The following is a 15,954-nucleotide window of genomic DNA, read 5'->3' as shown; positions in this document are numbered from 1 at the left end:
TTTGGGTACAATGTTGTATGACCGCGCAATTGTCATTCAAAGTGTGAGAGAGCGCTGAAAATGGCCTGGGCAGGAAGGTGTAAAATTGCCCGGCATTGAAATGGTTAAGAGGGCACTTCAATGCCCACCAATGTATGGAGGCACGTCATAGTGACTGTCAATTTGGTGTTCAGTGGTTAGGTGACCCCCTCACATTGGTTAGGCATGGTCAGTCGTCACAAAGCGGAAGATTGTCACAGGTTCCAACTGAGTTTTCAAACTGCCTTCTTCCCACCTGTATACAGCCCTGCCCTATCACTGATTCAGTGGGCAATGCGCTGACAATTGCAAGCTAGGGGTGGGAATAATGGTTGGGAAAGGGTGGGACCAGCAGGTACAGTTGGCACTAGGAATGTTGGTGGGCAGGCGGCAAGGCTAGTGGGCAACACTACGGTTGATACTGCTTAAACCCTCTAGTCTCCAACTGGTGATGGACCCAGCCCAAAACATGGCTGGCCTCACATAGGAACCGTGAAGGAGAACAACAAAAGAGAAGCGCACCAACCTTGCGCATTACCTCAGTAACCAAAAATTTATTGAATAAAAGAATGGTACTCACAAACAGCGAATAAAAACAAGCATGTAAGTCCTCAAGGGGACTTTAGAGGCAAGATGCCAATGCGAATCCCGTCAGCTCTGAGGAAGAAGGCACGTCCTTCGAAACGCGTCAGCTGTACTGAGTGGCTTCCTCCATGACGGGATTCGCATTGGCATCTTGCCTCTAAAGTCCCCTTGAGGACTTACATGCTTGTTTTTATTCGCTGTTTGTGAGTACCATTCTTTTATTCAATAAATTTTTGGTTACTGAGGTAATGCGCAAGGTTGGTGCGCTTCTCTTTTGTTGTTCTCCTTCACAGTTTAGTTTGGGCTTCCCCAGCCTTGATGTGGAGCTGCACGACCTTGTCTATTCCGGTGGTCCCTTCCTTTTTGGAGTTTGATTCCATCTACTTACCACCGGCCTGGGTCCCGGAGCGCAGGAGTTTTGCATTTGGCTCACATAGGAACCACCAGGCTGTGCATTGGGCACCAGGGATATTTACAATGTGAGGAATAGTATATGATCATGTAAGGCACTTAGTGCAGAAGATAAACCAGAAATTTTATGTTTTAAACGAAAAAGGCAGAAAACTTTACTGAACATGTATGCAATAAATAAATCTGTCCTGAATTTTAATTAAAAGCTTGCTGTGCTTTCTACTTCAGGAGATTTGTAATCAAAGGCGATACCGACAAAGGAGAAAGGCTGAACTGGTGAAGCTGCAGCAGACTCATTCTGCTCTGAACTCCAAGGCTCTGTTTTATGAAGAACAAGTAGACTATTACAAGAGTTACATCAAGACTTGCCTGGACAACCTGGCAAGCAAGGGCAAGTGAGTACCAAAGATATTCTTTCTGTGATTTGGGCGGGCTTGGTTTGACTTGTGTTTTCAACACAAATAGACTTATTTTTTTTAATTATATTTAAAAAGTGATGTTTAGTTACCAATATCAAGCAATCAGATTTTAGAATTGGTCACTTTCAGAACTTAGATGATTTGAAATTTGGTTGCTGCTGACTGCTTTTTTTTTTTTTGCTTTTTAAATATTAGATACTTTCTCCTTTTCTATAAAAAAAACACAGAATTGGGAAACATTCAGTTTATTTTTTTATTTCTTAAATTCAGAGTTTCCAAGAAACCAGGAGGGGTGAAAAAGAGCAAGAAGATATCTCTGAAATATACGGCAGCCCGGCTCCATGAGAAAGGTGTGCTACTGGAGATTGAGGATCTACAAGCAAACCAGTAAGTGTATACCAGCCTGAGTGACTTTATACATAAAACCGTGCCCTTCATTCAAAGATATTAGACTGCAAATGGAAGATGTGCACACGTACCCGAACTTCATGCTGACAAGCAATCTACTTGATGTTTTTTTTTATGGAAACTAGAATAAGTTAAATTGCAGAGGGCAGTCCATCCATGGGATAGACATGTGGCAGGGCAAAGATTTTGAAGTGGAATATCTGTGTTTTCAAGAGCCACTGAGGCACGTTCCATTGAAAAAAAAACAAAACAAACACTCTCTCCAACCCAGTTGGTGCACTAACGAAGTACTTTGAGCCCGGGTTCACACTGATGCAGTGCGGGATTTGCACTGGTTTGTGTGCAAATTCTACACCTCATCATATTCGCACCCCGTTCATACAAAACGCTGTGGGTGTGTATGGTAACAGCACCCCGAAATCGGTTTGCAAAACATGGTGAGATGTGCAGAATCAGATTGCATAGGTGTGAATACCCATGAAATCCAATTCTAGTGCGAACAAAAAAAAAGGGTCCTGCAGCTTGCCCAGGAATGCAGTGCGGTTTCTGTGTGAATCACATGTGATATACCACACCGCATAAGTGTGAGGGCTCAAGGGGAAAAGTAAAGGACCAGTCTGTCTTGAGTATGTTTTTCATCAATCACTATAATGTAACTTTTATGCAGTTAATGCAAAAATACTTTATTAGCCAAAAGGGTTTTTTTTAGCATTGCCTCTTCCAATAAAAAGCAGTTGTAAGAAAACTGTAGCTGTCTTTATTAGGCCAGCCTCTGTATTTGTCAGTCTTTTTTGAAGTCCCTTGTTCATCTATCATCTCCCTGCTGCTATGCTGTTGACTGTACCTTACCCTGCCCGACATTCCAAAATACACTGACTAAAAAGCATGCGGGAGGTATAAGTGAAAATAAGTATCATACATAAGACTGTTAGCAGTTTGATTTTGTACTATTGGGCAATTACTGAGTAGTTCCATTTCCTTATGCCCGGTCAAACCGGTGCGATTTCAGGTGCAATTTGTGAATTGAAATCGCATCTAATGAATGTGAATTTCAGTGTCTTAACATGTGCGATTTGCTACAGCGCGATTTCTAAAGTAGTTCTTGCATTACCTTTTCTTCAGTTTTGTTGCAATTTCACATACATAGAATATAATGGAAATCACACTGCAAATTGCAAGAAATTGCTGAAAATCTTTACAAGTAGCAATAAAGTCTTCAGAAATCAGACCTGAAATTACACACAAATCGCACGATTTTAAATTGCAGTGGTGTGATTAGAAAGTATTCAGACTCTCATTTACTTTTCTCAATTTTGTCATGTTGCAACCTGATACTACAGTTTAAATAATTTTTTTCATTAATCTACACTCAGTACCCCATAATAACAAAATGAAAACAGGATTTTAGAAATGTCTGTGAATTTATTAAAAATAAAAAACTGAAATATCACATTGGCATAAGTATTCAGACCCTTTGCAGCAACACTTGAAATTTAGCTCAGGTGCCTCCCATTTCTCTTGATCATTGCTGAGATGTTTCTACACCTTGATTGGAGTCCACCTGTGGTAAGATGAATTGATTAGATGTGATTTGGAAAGGCACACACCTCTCTATAATACAGGCCATAGACGGGTCGAAAATCGGCCGATTTTTCAGCCAAAAAAAAAAAAAAAAATCAGCCGATTTTCACACCGTTAGTGGGTTAATTGGTCGGCCATTTTTCGGGGTTTTGGCACTTTTTTTATCGGTAAAGTTAGGAAAAAATCAGCCGATTTTCCCGGCAATGATGGGCAAATCGGCCGATTGTTTTACCAATAAAAAATCTGCACATGAGCCGTGACCTGCAAGAAGAAGAAAAAATAAGAAAAAGAAGAATTCCAGTCCGCTATTATATTTTATATGAAAAGTATTGCGGTTGCAACAATGTATCTATTTGTATCCGAATAAAAACCAGCTGTATCCGAAATGGATACATTGTTGCAACCGCAATATGTTTTCATGTCAAATATAATAGCTGTGCTCTCTGCAAGGAACAGAAGTAATTAAATGCCGGCCGTAGACGGGACGAAAATCAGCCGATTTCTTTATTTTTTACCATTGGTGGTAACGGCGGCCTATTGAACGACCGATTTTTCGTTTTTTTAAAAATGGCCGGTTTTCGACCCGTCTATGGCGTGCATAAGGCGGGTGGTGCGGCTGCGGATCCGCACGAAAATCCGTGCAGCCGTACCACCCGCACTGAGGAATGCGGACCCGGGGGCTGGTGCCATTAGTTCTAATGGCACGCTGCCCGCACTGGAAGACGCAGCCGTAATGCGAACCGAGGCTCCCATGCGGGCTGTGTATTCAGAAGAAGTGCAGGGACTTCCCTGCGTGTCACAGGAGTCCATTCAAATGAATTGGCTCTTGTGCCCGTGCAAAACGAAGCCCGCACGGCTGCATATATGTGAACCGGGGGTAAAAGGCCTCACAGTTTACAATGCATACTGTATCAGAAAAAAAAGCCATGATTCAAAGAAACGGTCTGTAGAGCTCCGGGATAGGATTATTGCAAGGCACAGATCTGGGGAAGGCGATAAATCATTTCTGCTGCGCTGAAGGTTGCCAAGAGCACAGAGGCCTCCATAATTCTGAATTGAAAGAAGTTTGGCACAGCCAGGACTCTTCAATGATCTGGTTGCCCGGCCAAACTGAGCAATCGGGGAAGAAGGACTTCTGTAAGAGAGGTGACCAAGAACCTGATGGTCACTCTGATTGCTCTCCAGAGATCCCATTACTGCAGCCTTCCACTGATCTGGGCTTTATGGCAGAGTGTCTAGACGGAAGCCCCTTCTTCCACACTAAAATTACACTTCATTACTCTGTTAACTAGGGTCCTGTTTCTCTCTTGTTTACACACCTAGCCCATTCTGCTAGTGTTGTCTTGTGTATCTACCCACTGGATTTCAGCCATTTGTGTTATGAGAGGATTGCCCTGTGTACCTCCCTTCCCTTGAGCAATTCCCTTCCCCTTTAACCCACAGCTGCTTCCCCTCTGGGTGCTGGGATTGCATCACTTCTCAAGCCTGTCTTTTGCTCACCTTCCTTCTTGTATTTCACCAGATCAACAAAATGTTTCCTAATAAGCATAAGTTAGTATACATTTCACCTTTTACATTAAAAATTAAGTTTACTCTCCTGAGATAACAAGACAGGGAAGCAGAAATTCCAGATTTTGTGTAATGCAAGCCACACACAGGTCGAATTCTGTAAGAATTTTCTATCGAAAATTGGAACGAAGAATTTTCATTCGAATTTCGCACCATTAGTTTCTAATCATTGATGGAAGAATCATGCGAGAAACTTAATCGAAAAAGAAGTAAGCATGAGCTGTGGCCTGGAAAGAAAAGAAGATTCCCAGCCACGAAAATTCTTTTCTTTAGCAACTTGAGGTGAAATTGAAGCCTTGGTTGGTCAAATTTCAAAATCACTGGTGGCACCATTGGATTACAAAATGCACAAAATTTCCGATTTTCTAAAGAAGGTGCAGAATTTCATTGCTGGTTTCAGTGTTGAAGATGAATTTCTTTTTTTTTTATCTCATGCTGTATATATGTGTTGCAACACTGTCTGTCTGACACACCCCTCACACTTGTCATCTGTTGTCTATGCAGATTTAAAAATGTGATCTTTGAAATATCTCCTATGGAAGAAGTTGGTGATTTTGAAGTGAAAGCCAAGTTCATGGGTGTTCAAATGGAAACATATATGTTGCATTATCAGGTAATCTCATTGGAGTTTTGTTAACCCATTATCTGTACTATTTGCTCATGGTCTGCCAAAAAATGAAAGACTGCACATTTCCAATATAGCAGAGAGATGTCTAGGTTATTATAACTCTGAAGTTACGATTCATGTGCTTACTGAAAAATTAAACCAGACTTAATTGCTTTTTTTTCTTTTTTAAATTAAGTCGCAATACTACTATATAACTTTTATAAAGATAAATTATGATTTATAGAAAGGGGAAGGGACACTTTTCATGCCTTTACTATTCATTACTGCATGCCTGTATGTGTGTAGAGGTAAGAAAGATCATTCATTTGATATGGGCTGCCAAAGCACCATAGCAGACCTTTGTAATGCACATGCAACGGTTTTTTTTTTTTTAATTTGCAGCACACCACAGGACCCTAATAACATTTGTGCACTGTAGCGCCTAAAATGTAGGTCTTTTATGCATTGGGAATGTGCATTTCAAATTTAAAATGTGTTTTACCGCAAAGCAAAGATGTGAATCTTTGAAAGTGTTTTTTTTTCTCCTCACAAGAATGACCATTGAAGTGTTTGTGTAGGGGTAGTGTGAAAATATATATTATTTTCTTAAAGTGATTTTAAAGATAAGTTTCTCTATTTTATTTTTAAATCAAAAAACTTGTTATACTTACCTGCTCTGTGCAATGCCTTTGCACAGAGTAGCCCCAACCATCCTCTTCTCAGGTCCCCCGCCGACGCTCCTGGTCCCTCTCTCCTGCCAAGTGCCTGCATGACAGCAGTGAGAGCCGAAGGCTTCCAATGCTTTCTCAGGTGTAGGGAAATATCGGCTGAAGCCTATGCTTCTTTCATCTACTTCTGCCCCCAGGCCCACTTAGGCAGTCCACAAACTCTATTTAAAAAGTTTCAGTATGAAGATGCAGCAAGCACTTTGGGGGGGGGGGGGTTGATTGTGAACCCCAGGGGTCCTTGGGTAGTTTGTGTCTCAGGAATTCAGGTTCAGAGAATGCCTCTTTCTACTCACAGGCTAATCCTTTTTTCCTGTGGCACCCCCTTCCCCTATATGGTTTTGCTCACTGGAGAGCCACTATTCCTGGGGCTACTGTCTTGCCCTTCAAAACAGTTTGGGCATCATCTGCTGCCACGTCTTCAACAAGAAGGAGTAGGGAGTCCTTTCTGCGTGAAGGAAAATAGTCTGGTTCTTTCACTGCAGCAGGTATCCTCTGAAAAGAACAGAGTATATCCTGATGACTTTGTGAGACCTGTGCACCTGCAGATAGGTCCCCTTCCTTTGACTGATCATCAGCTTCTTAAGAAAGGTTCTTCAGATGCTTTGTTTTGTTCTGCCCTCAATGTATTGCTTTTAGCTGTACTACAAAGATATCTGTCCCTTGCTCCATGATGTCTGATACTTCTCTAGATCTGAAGGATCGGGGGCTTTCCTTTTTTTTTTTTTTTTCTCCTCCATATCTTTATTTAACAATAAAACAGAGTACAGAGATCATACACAACAATGGTAAAAAGAAAAGTATACAGGGATTTCCGTGTACAACATCATAATTATAATGTCCATAATACAAATAGTAGACTTTGTAAAACACAGCAAATAAAATTATGAGCTTATTTAATCCCCCGGCTCAGCAGAAAAATAAAACATGGCACCTGCCCTGGTCTATAACTGGCTTATGAAGCAAGGACTAAGTGAACCGGGCAACGCATATCCGTAATAAAGGAAAAATGGTTCAAAAATCAACTCGCCAGCCAGCTTGCTCAGCAGAGCTGTACAGACTGAAGAGAGGAAATCCGATACCATATGTGCCATGTTACACGTGGCTCTCTGCACTCATTAACATTTTTAAAAATGGGTGGGGGTAAACTCACCTGAACAGCGTGGGAAAGGATACAATAGCGTGGGAAAGGATAGATGCCGTGCTCTTACTTTCGGGTCCCATAAGACAAGTTGTGTTCTGCTAACATTACAGGGTTTAGATCCAAGTTTAGTAGGGCTGAATAATCAGAGCAGACATTTTTTTCAAACATGTATCTCTTGTGCTCTCTGTTGCAACCAAGTCTTCCATTTCATTGATTTCCCTGATTTTTGCTAGCCATACAACATTCAAGGAGGCATACCATTGTTTCCTTGGGAGCTTTCATAGATCCAGCGCTTGAGGTCAGGGATAGACAAGGCAGTTTCTCAACAGGATCCTCTGAAATGTAACAACAGCACCTGTGCATGCCAGGGAGCATGTATGAGCGCCAGTGGTCCCCTTCTCACCAGTATATGGGGCTATGCTTTCGATTCCATTTCCTGCCTACCCTTGTGGGGGGTGCCTTCTCTTCAGTCAAACCCTTGAGTCACATTGACTTTGTGGAATCTATCCCTTGGATTCTCTGGTCTCACTCTTTTTCACACCCGATGGCTGTTTGTTTTTGCTGCTCAAGTTTTCCCTGGTAAGTGTCACATAGCCAGTTTGGTTGTCTAGCCAGACCTCCTCTTTAATGCTTGACTTTGTGTCGTTTTGATTCTAGACAGCTTAGTCCTTCCCATGAAGATTGGCTAGTCTTTCTCACCTGGACCTGGTTTGTCCTAATTACTTCTTGGGACTTTTTCCTTCCAGGGTTTGTCCCCATTTTCTGTTGATCACATCCAGTTGTGTTTTTATTTTCTTTTGTTACTATAGTTGTTCCATCTGTTTTAGTGGGTAGTGGTTGATCAGCTTTTAGATCCATGTTTAGCATTCCTTTCTGTTTGGTGCAACTCTCTGGCAGTGATCTCCAAACTGTGGCCCTTTGCTTGCCTTTATCTGGCCCTTGGGGCACTATTCCACCAACTGAAACCAATGATGGAGCACCATTCCCCCTACTGACACCATCAATGGGGCACTGTTCTTTTTGTTATCAACAATGTGGCACTATTCCTCCTATTAACCACTTGTCCTCCAGAGGATTTACCCCACTTAATGACCAGGCCTCTTTTTGCTACTCGGCGCTGCACTAATTCAACTGATAATTGCGCGGTCATGCAATGCTGCACCCAAACAAAATTTACGTCCTATTTTTCACACAAATAGAGCTTTCTTTCGGTGGTATTTGATCACCTGTGCGCTTTTTATCTTTCACGCTATAAACAAAAAAAGACCAACAATTTTGAAGAAAAACTATATTTTTTACTTTCAGCTATAAAAAATATATAGTAAACTCAAAGTTAGTTATAAATTTAAGCCAAAATGTATTCTTCTACATGTTTTTGGTAAAAAAAAATCCCAATGAGTGTATATTGATTGCTTTGTGTGAAAGTTATAGCGTCTACAAACTATGGTATAGATACTGCAATTTACGCCATTTTTTTGCTATACAGCGCTGCGCTAGTTTAACGGACAATTGTGCGGTCATGCAATCGATACATAAATGAAATTTATGTCCTTTTTTTCACACAAATAGAGCTTTCTTTCGGTGGTATTTGATCGCCTGTGCGGGTTTTTATTTTTTGCGCTATAAAAAAAAAAAAAGCTGACAATTTTGAGAAAAAAAACAATATTCTGGACTTCTTGCTATAAAACATATCCAGTAAAAAAAATTTCAAAATCAAATTTCGGCCAAAATGTATTCTGCGACATGTCTTTGCTAAAAAAACCCCCAAAAAACCCCAATACGTGTAAATTAATTGGTTTACGTGAAAGTTATAGCGTTTACAAATGGCGGTAAAGATACCAGGATATTTAATTTTTTTTTATACTAATAACGGCGATCAGCGACTTATGGCGGCAATCAGTGACTTATGGCGGGACTGCGGCGGACATTCTGACACGGGGGGGGGGGGGGACGGGACTGACTTGGGGTCACGGACATCCCCAGTGACACCAAAACAGTGATCAGTGCAAAAAAAAAAAAAAAAAAATGACGCTGTACTAATGGCACTGGGGAGGAAGGGGTTAACTTTATTTACTGAAAGGGTTAACTGTGTGAGGGGAGTGTTTTACTAGGGGGCAGGGGTGTGTACTGCACAGGGGACAGCTGATCGGGAGAGATAAACTCTTCTTTCCAGCTCAGCATGTCAGGAGCTGACAGGGAACTGACAGAAAGCAGAGTTACTGCAGCCCTGCTCTCTGTCAGTGATTGCCGCTAATCGGCGGGACACAGCCGGTAACTGACACCCGTGGCCGTGATCGGCGGGACAGGTAGGGCGGTGGCGCGCCCCCTACCTGTTTTGCAAACACGTTTTAAACGTGGTTTTGCCCAGCCATGCCGCCCTGCCAACGTATTTCTACAGTGGCTGGGCGGCATGTGGTTAAAGCCAATGATAGGGCACTGTTGCCAGGGCATTTTCTACTCCCACTGGCCACAGTCCAGCACCCCTAAAGGCGGAAGGACAGCAACCTGGCCCTTTGCTTAAAAAGTTTGGAGACCCCTGGTCTTGAGCATCAGGCTGATTCTGTGTCCTTCCTTGGTTGTCTGGCAGGTTACTCTATCGGGTAAGAGGCTTAGCCTAATCAAGTGTCAGATGTTGGTCCTTCAAGCATCTCTTCCCCAGTCCTGTTGGGCTTGTTAGAGGTTGTTCCTCTGTAGCACACCACATTTGGGTGTCCCAGCAGCATCTAAATTGTGTGTCTCTCAATGGGCAAGAAAAGAAGTAGGAATGCAGAGTATCTAGCAGCCAATTGAGGGACACAGGTCCTACCATTCTGTGTTAATGTTCAGGTACTGCTTGCTACCATCTGAGGCATGCTTTTGTAGATGAAGGGTTATCATGAGGTTGGTTTACAATTTGTTGGTTTTCCAATGTTTAATCTTCCTGCGGATAATAGTAGAACCTGACAGCATCTGAATTTCTGTGTTCATCAATCAATTCCAAGAAATAGATTTTAGCAGTTTGCAAAAAGATCATATTAACAAGAGAAGAGAACAGAAATGTAGAACTGAAGGGTTTTTTTTTTTATATATATATAGTTTGCAGAGATTTCCACACCATTCTACCAGTGGGCTCAACTATTGCTAGTTTTGTTACTGACAATGATACCCTGTAACATAGCTCAATGAATGTGCCAGTACGTGTCCAGATCATCCATGTAAAGGTCTGCGTGTGTATCCTAAATTTGTATGAAAACAAGACATGTATTATGTGTTCTCCAATCAACTTTGCAGATTGAATGCAGGCTTTTATACCAAGTGTTCACCTTCCTGATTTTCCCCATTTGCACTTTCAGGACCTTCTCCAGCTGCAGTATGAGGGTGTTGCGGTTATGAAGATGATTGACCGAGCAAAGGTCAATGTAAACCTTCTCATCTTCCTTCTAAACAAGAAGTTCTATGGAAAGTAAAGTCAGAAGAGCCTTCAGAGCTGGTGGCGCTAGTGGAAGAGGCACCACATTGCCTTCCTGTCATCAATAAAGACACAATGGCTGCAAAACTGCGCAAAATGCTTTTGTACACATTAGGAGCTGTATGCCTACACTCTGCCAGGACTGTATTTTACTCTGTGATGCCATCTGTGGTGACTACAGTGTTAATGAAAATTTCTCTTGGAGGTAACTTAGAATAGAAGAGGACTGTTCTAGCAGAGTCGCAATAACTGCATATTTAGATACATATTATAAAATGTATTGTTTAATGTAGTTTACAGTGATTGTTCTAGTATCTTCCAGGGTCACTATTTGTTGACTGTTTTTAAACATGGAATTGTATGATCCATATTGAATAGTGCAGGCACTTTTTTGCTTTATGGGCTGTGATGTTCTAGGCACAGATATTTTTATACCTAAGGTATCCATATACAGTAGCCTATTTATACATAATCCTTTTTTTTTTCTGTTTAGCCTGTGCTCCCACTGTTCTCAAACGTCTAGTCATTGGCTACTGTTAAACATCAGCTTTTGCTTTTTCTGGTGTAGGCCAAATTGTCATGTAAAATCAGTTGTCAAAACTCTTAGCCAGACGATGGTTTATTTTATTCATGTTCCTTTTCAACACAATGATGATGATTGCACTATTCCTTGTAATGGAATATATCCAGTTCTAAGGATTTCCTTTGGCTACCTGTACCTCATATACTAATTTGTGTTCTATGAAAGTGTTGCCAAACTGGAATGTAACTCCAGGCAATGTTCTTTCTGAAAGCTGAACTGGTGCATGTTTTCATTTTGGTTTACCTTCAATGCATTCCTTACTTTCTTGCCCCCTAACCACAAATGCAAAAAAAAAAATGGAATTTTGTGCAGAGTGGCCACCCTGGAGTAGTAAAACTGCTATAGGGTGGCTGGGAAGTGGTTATTCCTTTTTTTTTTTTTTTTTTTTTAAATACACCACTTAGAATTCTCATTTTACCCTACAATGAAAGGTGCAATTAGGTTGGTTAAACCCCAGTGTGGTTGTATGAGTGCATGTAACTACAAACGTGGTTGTAAGCTCAGCTGGAACAGCGGTTAACTAGGTGGCAAGCCACTGATCTGCGGTGCCTTGAAAAAGTATTTTTACCCCTTGAAATTTTCCACATAATTTTCATCATGACCAAAAACGAAATGTATTTTTCACATAAAATCCCAATAAAATACATTTAAGTTTTTGGCTGTAAAATGACACAAATGTGGAAAATTTCAAGGGGAATGAAGACTTTTTCAAGGCACTGTATGTAAAATGTTTTAGAATACACTGATAATATAAACAAAAGGAAATAATAGAATTTTTCTAATTAAGTGAATGTGACTTTTTCATTATAAACCTTCCCACTTGCATCTTTTGTATTTTACCTGGATCAGATGTGCATTGATTGTGTAGCTTCATGGTGTCATTTGTTGCCACATATGCACACACTATAGTAGAGTTAGTGCCGGTTCACATACAGTTGTGTTCAAAATAATAGCAGTCAGACATCACTAACCTGATCAATCACTGTTTTTGGTAGAAATGATATTTCTACATGGCAAATAATTTACTAGCAGGTGTAGTAGAGTAATAGAAATCCAACAGACCCAACAGTCATGACATGCATGCTGCTGATTCTGTGTAACTGAATCACTAATTGAAAGGGGCATTTTCAAAATAATAGCAGTGTGGAGTTCTATTAGTGAGGTCATTCATTCTTTGAAAAAAAGGTGGCAGTTATTGCCCTTATTTAAGGAAGGAAGGCAGCAAATGTACATGCTGGTTACAGTGCATTTCTCTCTGAAATTCTGAGGAAAATGGGTCGTTCCAGACATTTTCCTTGATTAAAAAGTTGATTGGAGAGGGGAAAACATATAAAGAAGTGCAGAAAATGATAGGCTGCTCAGCTAAAATGATCGCAAATGCTTTAAAATGGCAACCAAAACCTGAAAGTCGTGGAAGAAAGCAAAAAACTACCATTCAAATGGATAGAATAGTCAAAATGGCAAGGACTCAGCCAACAATCAGCTCCAGGAAGATCAAAGAAGGTCTAAAGTTACCTGTGAGTACTGTTACAATTAGAAGACGCCTATGTGAAGCCAAGCTATCTGCAAGAAGCCCCTGCAAAGTCCCACTGTTGAAAAAAAAGACGCGCTGAAGAGGCTACAATTTGCCAAAGAGCACATTGACTGGCCTAAAGAGAAATGGCGCAACATTTTGTGGACTAATGAAAGTAAGATTGTTCTTTTTGGGTCTAGTGGCCGGAGACAGTTTGTCAGACGACCCCCAAACACTGAATTCAAGCCACAGTACACTGTGAAGAGAGTGAAGCATGGTGGTGCAAGCATCATGATATGGGGATGTTTCTCATACTACGGTGTTGGGCCTATTTATCGCATACCAGGGATCATGGATCAGTTTGAATACATCAGAATACTTGAAGAGGTCATGCTGCCTTATGCTGAAGAGGAAATGCCCTTGAAATGGGTGTTCCAACAAGACAACGACCCCAAACACACCAGTATACGTGCAACATCTTGGTTCCAGACCAACAAGAGTGACGTTATGGAGTGGTCAGCCCAATCCCCGGATCTTAATCCAATAGAAAACTTGTGGGGTGACATTAAAAATGCAGTTTCTGAGGCAAAACCAAGAAATAGAGAAGAACTGTGGAATGTAGTCCAATCATCCTGGGCTGGAATACCTGTTCACAGGTGCCAGAAGTTGGTTGACTCCATGCAACACAGATGTACAGCAGTTCTCAGAAACAGTGTTTATACAACTAAATATTCATTAAGTGATTCAAAGGAAAGCAAAATCGTCAAACATTTTTCATTTTATATAGTGAATGCTTGAGTTTGTAAAGAAGAACACAAACACTGCTATTTTTTTGAACAGTCTAATATTCACTTTTCTTCAATTTTTTTTAGAGGAACAACACAAATTTGATATTTTTCTTCATGTTTTGATTTGGAATAGAATGTGTAGTGTTCCCAATGCATTTGTGTGTATGGAAATAAAAGCTATTAGAAGGATTTTGAGCTTTATTCACTTTTTTCAACACACTGCTATTATTTTGAACACAACTGTATATATGGATTGCATGTGGTTTGAACCGCATCCAATCCGCATGACATGTGAAAAAACATTGCTTCCTATTGTGCCTGTTCACATATGTCCAATGCGGATTCAGTGCGGTGTGGAAAAGTCCGTTCCGATTTCTGAGCAGTGCCTGCAGGTGCAGATTACAGGCTATTACCTTCTGGGGAACCATTTCTAAGCCACAGATGGGCGAATAGGATAAGATCCTGAGCTAATCCTGTCCTGAACCTGATGTAAACCTGACATGAACCGCTGAACAACTACTGTGTCAATTAGCAGTGAAACCTGAGCTTCAATCCGCTCTACACGTGTGAATCAGCTCTAAATCTTGACATTTTTGTGTCAGAATTTTCTGTTGTGTTCAAACATGAGGCATGCAGCCTGGCACTGCACCAAATAGTGCATGGCCTCTGTCTGTAACCTGAAAACTGAACCATCCTGTGAAGAAACTATATATCCCACAGTCCCTGGGTATCTCAGTCTGGTGCTGTGCAAAGGAGACCTACACAGTAATTAGATCTGACACAGACACAAGCAGGCAAACCAAACAACAGATCACCATGCCGAAGGATGTGTTTTATCACATTAGCACTTCCACATTTGTGATACAACAGGAATAAAAAAAACGAGGGCTCTAACATATGAGCCTGAAAGCATGGGCATGCGGACGCCATCCCTAATTTAATAAAAAAGAAAAAAAAAAAAACTTCTCCTCAGGAATAGGTAGGAATTAGGTTAGGGCCCCTTTAAGAAATCTGACAGAGAAAAACGCAAGAAGAGAATAACCACGTGACCTTAGAAAAAGCGGGAAAAATCATGTGACCTGGAACATTCTGGAATTGTTTGGGGCTCATTATATACAGGGCACTTCGTAACAGAATTCTCACAGTTGGTCAGAGTTGGCCAACAGGTTGCAAGGAGCTATAATATTAAGGAGCCGGTTTGTGCTAATTCTGACCATGAAGACTCTCATGAGGCAAGTTTTGGAGCAAGCCAGGAGCAGCGGAGGAGAAGAATGGCTGTGGCGCTGCCTTGATATGGCAGCCGAAGGGGAAGAGGGGAAGGAGCGGGAAGACACAGAACAGGGGTTGGAGAACTCACCGAAGCGCTGTCAGAGGAAGAGCGGCCGAATAGAGCCTGTCACAGAAGAGCGAGTCTCGGCACGGTTCCAGTGGTTGACCAGCATCATCAGCAGGGCAAGAGGAGTCCGGCTGGGCATCGGAAGAAACGGTGGTCGGAAGAGCAAGCCAGCATGAGAGGAGGAAGAGACAGGTTCCTTCGCTGCCAGGAAGAGTAAGTATTCATGGAAGTCGAGCATCCCTCGGAGCTGAAAGTGAGGCTGCGGCCTCCGAAGTGGTTGCTAGGCAACAACCTCAACTGGAGCTGAGTCAGGAAAGCCCGAAGAGAAACGAGCCTGTGCATGCAATACCGACTTTATCCAGTGGTGGCAACAGAGGTCAGCACAGGGATCCAGAAATCGAAACAGCGACATCTTGTGGAAATGATGAGATTAACAGCTTATTAAAAAATATTAGATTTCATTACAACACTTACTAATAATTTAAACAAAAATGTTAATAGTGATAATTTGTTAAAAATAGTAGTCATGCTAATGTGTGGGTTAATAAGGATAGTAATGTTAATATTAATGATAAATTGTCCAGTAATTTAGGTAGCATGAGTATAGAAAAAAATAATACGGGAATGAATATTAATTCGCCAATACCAGAAACATGTTTAAAAGAAGTTTTGCTATGTGAAATATCCCCGCTAGGATATCATTTATCAACGCAATTAAAAGAAAAAATATGGAAAGGAGAATTTGTGGTTATTCTGTCATTGTTACCCTCAGCAAAAGATTTCACAGGCAAAACTGATAGAAAATCCGACGATGAAGAC

The 15,954-nt window shown here is 41.2% G+C and overlaps 1 protein-coding gene and 1 long non-coding RNA gene across 21 annotated transcripts in view; one reads left to right on the top strand and one right to left on the bottom strand.

The window, feature by feature from the left end:
* Positions 1-15,954, bottom strand: part of LOC149442481 (uncharacterized) — an 876,277-nt gene that overhangs the window by 296,932 nt on the left and 563,391 nt on the right. The gene's annotated exons all lie outside the window — the stretch shown is intronic.
* Positions 347-11,285, top strand: LOC149442486 (ras GTPase-activating-like protein IQGAP1). The gene is made up of 5 exons (XM_089656070.1): positions 347-373; positions 1,243-1,409; positions 1,704-1,820; positions 5,496-5,604; positions 10,800-11,285. The coding sequence occupies exons 1-5, from the start codon at positions 347-349 to the stop codon at positions 10,911-10,913; spliced, it is 534 nt and encodes a 177-aa protein (XP_089512196.1). The 3' UTR covers positions 10,914-11,285.

The sequence above is a fragment of the Staurois parvus genome, unplaced genomic scaffold (assembly GCF_062004578.1).
Source record: "Staurois parvus isolate SC_StPar_1 unplaced genomic scaffold, SC_StPar_1.0 ptg000885l, whole genome shotgun sequence".
In the NCBI taxonomy this organism is placed as follows: Eukaryota; Metazoa; Chordata; class Amphibia; order Anura; family Ranidae; genus Staurois; species Staurois parvus.
Note: the sequence above shows the minus strand (reverse complement) of the source record. Positions and strands in the feature narration are given on the sequence as shown.